Consider the following 6,471-nt stretch of genomic DNA (forward strand, 5'->3'; position numbering starts at 1 on the left):
GGTGAACCAGGGATCGAAGTATGTAGAAGAGATGAATAGCAATGCACATAGAATTGCAGATATGTAAATGAAAAAGAAAGGATGATTGAAACCGTGAAATTGTGAAGTAATTTAACACATCAGAGAAAAAAAAATAATGCATTCCTAAAAATAATAAGAATAGAAGACGGATTTATATAAGTTGTGCGTTCACATTATGACGACCAGATTTTTTTAAAATGAAATCCGAGGATTTCTATATATTATACAGACAGCATTTGGTAAAATGATATATACCCGTAATCAGAAACAATCTTATTTTGCCTGATATATAATCACATTAAACATATACCATATTTTTTCATTTTAAAGGAACAGTCTAATCTCTAAAATTGTATTTCTATTTTTTAATGTACGTTGGAGCCCTTTTTGCATGGACTCCAATGCTAGTTCATCTTTGGAGTAAAAAAATTAGACTTCTGTCTCAATGAAGTCTTCTCCTTGACGCCCTCAACTGAAAACAAGAAGCATTAGTATATAAACTTCTTTCACATACTCGGTAGCGCTCTCAATGAAGTCATTGAAGAAGGAGCCAATCATGTCAGCAGACCATCAGTGTTCAGATAGCAGCCATGTGATTGGCTGCTGTCCTTCTTAATGATTTCAGAGGGGGCTCGGCTTCCATTTATTATAATGGGAATTCAACTAGGCATATGCAAGAAGCATACCACAGTATGCTCCCTGCTTTCAGTATAGGCAGCCAGGGGAGGAGTTAAATGAGTGAGAACTAAAGAATGCCTGCACTGCCATGCCGTAAAACGCACTGGAAGCCACAAAAAATTGACTAGAAAATGCTTTTAATAGGAGAACTAGACTTCTCCTTTAAGATAGTTTATTGAAATTAAAAACCCAGAAGAGGTACAAGGGACTTTTCTTTGAAAGCACAGACATCTCTTCATCCTAATTTTTAAAATACAGATTTGACTGCATATACACATATATATATATACACATATATATATATATAAACATGAACAGACACAAAAAATATCAAACAGAGACCGTAATTAGTTTAATTTGGAGCATATGATGTCTTATTTTATGCCTACTTCCATCTAAAATGTACACATTTACCAACGTTTCGTTGAGTGAACATTATTGCTAAAATATTTTGTTACAAATATCTCTGTTATATGGTGGGTTAAGTAAATGCTAAATTCTATTTAGGATTTTTTAAGGGACATGTCTGCTTTAGATAGCATTTTTGTAGACACAATACTAATACTAAGTTGATGCAGGAATTGAGGTAGGTGGATGGACAAAGACAGCATCCATCATGAAGAATTAGATATAACAATTACTAGGTCTTCAATTACTAGGTCGTTAAAGGATCAAGGATAACATATATTCCCAAGAGGAATATACAGCTTCTGTCTTGGAATTTTCATTTAATGCACTTAATGTAATGGAGGATTAGACACATTTAGAGGTCACTGTCAAAGAACATCACCACAAATACTAACAATCTGATCTTTTTGCAGATTTTACCGTATTGGCTCGGATATAGGCCGCACCCGAATATAGGCTGCACCCTAAAAGTTAGGTGCTTTTTTAAAGAAAAAAGTTTCTGCCCCCCCCCGAGATATGCTGCCACTCTGTCCCGAAGATGTACCCCCCCAAGATATGCTGCCACTCTATCCCCCCTGAGATATGCTGCCACTCTACCCCCAAGATGCCCCCCCCCCACCAGACTTACCAGTGAAGACTCCACGGGGTCTTGCGGGGGACATCTACACATAACGCATATTCAACTTCCGGTGCCGGCACTTCCGCCGTGGGAAGTACCGGCAAGGAAGATTGTTCGAGCAGACGTTCAACGGCAGTGGCGATGCGAGCAGAAACAACCTCCGCTGCCGGCATGTCTGCAAGATGTGCTTTAAAAATCTCCCTTGCCGGGACTCCCCCCGTGTCCTGGGCGTCGGGCGCTAGACCCCGAATATAGGCCGCACCCCCACTTTAAAGACTTAAAGTGGGGGGAAAAAGTGCGGCCTATATTCGAGCCAATACGGTATATATATATATATATATATATATATATACACATATACCTCCTTTTACAAAGTGGTCACTACCCTGTTAGGTGTCTCCCTTCATCTCACAATAAAATGGCTTCCTTTCTGACCATCCCTTCATAGCCCTCTTTCCTCTTCTTTATTAACTCCATATTTTTTCTCCTTACTTGCAGCATGTCTCGCTCTTACCTCCAGTCTTCTCTAATATAATCATATTCATCTTAAGTCCCATCGGAAACAAAATTAGACTACTACGGGTTATATTTATCTTTGATTGGTCAGGCCTTTCGCTCAAACGGCCTTTTTTTTCGTAATGTGGGCCTATTGTAATTTTAGGTGTTGTTTTGGCTTTTGGCCTCCCAGCTAGGATCTTGGACTTCGACGTGATATGCAGGAAGCCTATTTAATAGAGGCAGTCAATAATAAAGAATGCATACACCAATTTGCATGCTGCTAAATATTTACTCCAATATGTATTTTACATGGAAAAACGGCTGGAGCAGTTATTTTACTGTAGGCAGAGGAGACCTAGACCATTTGGGGGCCTTTATCGACCTCAGGGACTACTTTATGGTGTCATCCGTGGGGTGCATATATTTCTTTTTGGCTTTATTATGTTTATTTATTTTTAAAAAATATTTTTTTTTGGTACCGACTTTGATCCCCACAGCAAATTATCAGAGTATATCAACAGTGATCAGCCAGCAGGAGGATCAACAAGAATCCCAGCAGAGTCTGGAAACATCCTCTGGAAAATCTTTTGCTTTTCACGGCAGCGTCAGAAGCTCCAGTATTCGGCGTTATTGAAGTGATTCTGGGTCCTTCTGACAGGGGAGACTACAAATTGTCATAAGATAGTCTGATCGAACGTTTACTGGTTGGGAAATGTCCCCACTGGTGAAAAATAAATAGGGGGTACTGCTTTGCCTAAGGGACATTTAGGCCAAATCTCTTAGGATGTAATATTAGATTCTCACAATAAGAACCTGCTAATAAACAGGTACAATAAATATAGCAGATGCCCCGTTTGTCTATATATACTGTTTGCAATAGAAACAAGATTACATAATCCTCCTCATTCCCCTTTTTCACTCTCTTTAGTATTTTAGAGGCAGTTGGAATAAGATTAACATGAATTGTTTCTTTCCTGTAAATCATCACAAGCAAATCACTTTGTTAGGACAACCAAGGTCATTTACTGGACATGATGGAGAGCCTGTCATATTACTATTCAGGATAAGGGAGAGAGAATTTTATGTAGATACAGGAGATGCGCATTTGTCTCATACATCTTTCAACAAACTTCTTCAGATCATTCTCTAGGAATTTAAAATTATACACGGGATGTTTAACGATTCCCTCCCACCTTACATCGTTTGACAAGTTCTATTGAGATATTAATTTTTAATATGTGTGGTGCATTTTCGTATCGCCTCCTAGTGAAACAAAATCTAGAATAATAGTGTCGGTAACTCCAAGACAAAAGAGAACTATTCCATATTTGTTAATAGCGGCAGCTACTGCTTTTTATATTTTCTCCAAAGTAAAACAGGGGGTTCTTCGTACCTTGGGTGTCAGGACAATTGCAGAACCTCCATTAATGCCTATGATCGGCATTGATGTTTGCGCAGAGATGAAGTCAAGGATTTGAGCGACAGACTCTGTCCGTGTGTCATCTTCAAAAACAACCCCATGGACACGTAGGCTGGAGAGGACATCGCAGATGTGCACTATAAGGCTCTGAGGATTTGTGTCATTCAGTATTACAGTTATCGGGTTAACTTCCATAGTAAAGTTGCGAAAGGCGGAGGGAGCAAAGCGAGCACTGTCAGGTGGGTATGAGGTGCCGCTGAAAATTATGGCCACGTTGAGGATTTTGGGCCTTTCTTCTCGAAATTCTAAAAAAGGACTGGCGCACGCCAGGGCCATAAAAAATAGCATCCTAGCAGTGGGCACAATGGCAGCGTTCACAACACGTAGGCAACTCATCTCGTAGGGCTGTGGCTTCAACTCTAAAGAAAGAAAAGAAAAGGGGACGTTAAAATTACCATTGTTTAGGTTTTTTACTTGGTTCATATACTTTTAAGCAGCGATAATCCTCACCGAAAATGGAATTCACCCATTTAGCCAACCTGCAAATATATTTTACTTATATAAATAAGCTTAAACACACCTGAATCTGACCACCACTTTTTTCTATTTTTGTCCCCTATAAAGCAAGTTCTTAAAATAAGCTTGGTCGCATGCTATATTATCGGGTGACCACTGGCTTTAAAGTGCCAGGGCTTCCTTGTGATCGCCAGCCGTGCCTGGCTTTCGTCGATGTTAGAAAATATAAATCTGAATACGTTTAATACCGAACCTTAAATAAAAGTACATATATTACCACATAAAGTGCATTTACAGTATGGGGTTTAATCATTAAAGCATACGTTTTGCAGGTGAATTTGCAGAAGATCGCTTACCGAGGTCAAAACTCAGCCTTTTACCTGTAGTTTACATAATTAATACATAATGAATCCACAACACTCCATTGACTGTTTTAAAGGAACAAACCCCTATTTCTGGGAGATGGCAAACTAATATAGTTCAAGTATGCATATAATTCATAGTAATAATAAGAACTATTGAGTTGCTGTTTCAGAAACAATAGAATAATATACGATGTAGCCTGGTTATGGCTCTGTGGCGCAGATGGGCTTCACCGTGGCATCATACGGTTAGGCGCTAACTAATGGCTAGTGAGACAAAAAATAGGCACATAATGGTGTGTCTAGCGATGGCAGGGATGTGCTTTGTGACAATGGCGGCTGAAGTAGATTAAATGCAAGATAAAATATCCATCTTTCCAAGATGGCCACCAACCAAGAGATGACTTTTTTTTAACTTTATGAACCCTACAAGTGGCAGTGGGTAATGCTTTGAAACAACAAACCAGGTGGTATTCAAAGGGTTAAACCTGTTTTGACCTTGTCAAGAGAAGGACATCCAATGAGAAACACATTTTCCCTCACTCATCCATTAAACCTTTCTTATGGAAACTCTCAAAATTGTGCTAAGCACATTATACGAGCATTTCTTTTTAAGACAGCTATTTGCATGAACATGATCTTTAAGTCATGTTTCGCTTCCATTAATGTCTTTACGATAAGCCCAGATGGATTTGTAGAGCAGACGGAATTGCTGAATGTACAGACATTTATAATTATTGGGTACTGATCCACAGAGCGTCGCGGCACATTTCCTAAGAAGTTCTTTTCTCCTGTGAAACAAACACGGCTAATATTGCTTATGTCTTCTTTGTCTTTGATAAATCATTATAAATAAATCACTTAAAAACTATGCATAGATAAGAGACGTTATTGAAAAAGCCCCGGTTTTCTTCATTACGCCAAGCAAATTGTTTGCAATGCAAGCAAAATCCTCCTTTTTGATACACACCAAGAAATGTACTTGACCCTCTTCACTTCATGAGTGGTGGATATACAGACCCAATGGTTAAAAAGTTGCTGCTCCCACCACCATGTGGATTTTAACAATTTTGTAACTCAATGTTTCGTTCATATTACTGTTAAAACTCTTCCAGATAAAATGATTTTAACAATTAATATTTTGATAAAATTCATAATATTAGCCAATAACACCTATCATGTAAAAAAAGGCATTAAACATAGGTTGTTGCCGTAGAACCTGAAAATGCCATTTAAAAAGTTATGGATTTTTTTTATGTGATGAAACCATCAAGTGAAAAACTATAACGAATAACCAGAATCTGCACACTCCAAAAGAACCCAGATGCTTAACTGTGCCAGGAAGGGCCAGCTCCCCAGTAAATCCAGGCTTTAAATAAAGGCTCCAGGCACTCAAGAGTTCCAACGTCAGGCAGATTTATTGAGAAAAAGAACAGCGTTTTGACCTCACAATTAGGTCTTTTTCAAGTTGGTTTTGCATGAAATCCACTGGCTATGCCTTTGGAAAATAATATTGAAAATTGAACATTAAAACAAACATTATAACATAAGGGACTTTCTAGGGTCAACTTATTAACAATAGGTGAGAGATAACATGGAAGTAAAAACTATATACAAGATAGCTTTACACCTATCCCTAGAAACATAGAATTTGACGGTAGATAAGAACCACTTGGCCCATCTAGCCTGGGATTCAAACCCCTGTCAATTATGCCTATCCCATGTCTGTTTAAATTCTCTCACTGTATTAGCCTCCACCACTTTTGCTGTGAGACCATTGATCTACTACCCTCTCAGCAATGTAGAACTTCCATACTTCTTAAGGTCTTAGCCTCTGGCCTTCAAGTTTTAGATCATGACCTCTTGTTCTAACATTGCTCCTCCGTTCAGATACGCTTGCCTCCTGTACTTTGTTAAATTCATTTAAGTATTTAAATGTTTCTATCACA

At 38.5% G+C, this 6,471-nt stretch overlaps 1 protein-coding gene across 1 annotated transcript in view; it reads right to left on the reverse strand.

The window, feature by feature from the left end:
• LOC149286307 (glutamate receptor ionotropic, NMDA 2D-like) overlaps positions 1–4,040 on the reverse strand; it is a 119,332-nt gene extending 115,292 nt beyond the window's left edge. The window contains exon 1 of the mRNA XM_089494222.1: positions 3,618–4,040. Within this exon, the coding sequence (XP_089350348.1) occupies positions 3,618–4,040 (423 nt within the window). The remainder of the gene's footprint in view (positions 1–3,617) is intronic.
• Positions 4,041–6,471: the final 2,431 nt, after the last annotated feature.

Source organism: Sceloporus occidentalis, unplaced genomic scaffold, assembly GCF_023333645.1.
Source record: "Sceloporus occidentalis isolate IW3139 unplaced genomic scaffold, rSceOcc1.0.p SCAF_70, whole genome shotgun sequence".
NCBI classification, from domain to species: Eukaryota; Metazoa; Chordata; class Lepidosauria; order Squamata; family Phrynosomatidae; genus Sceloporus; species Sceloporus occidentalis.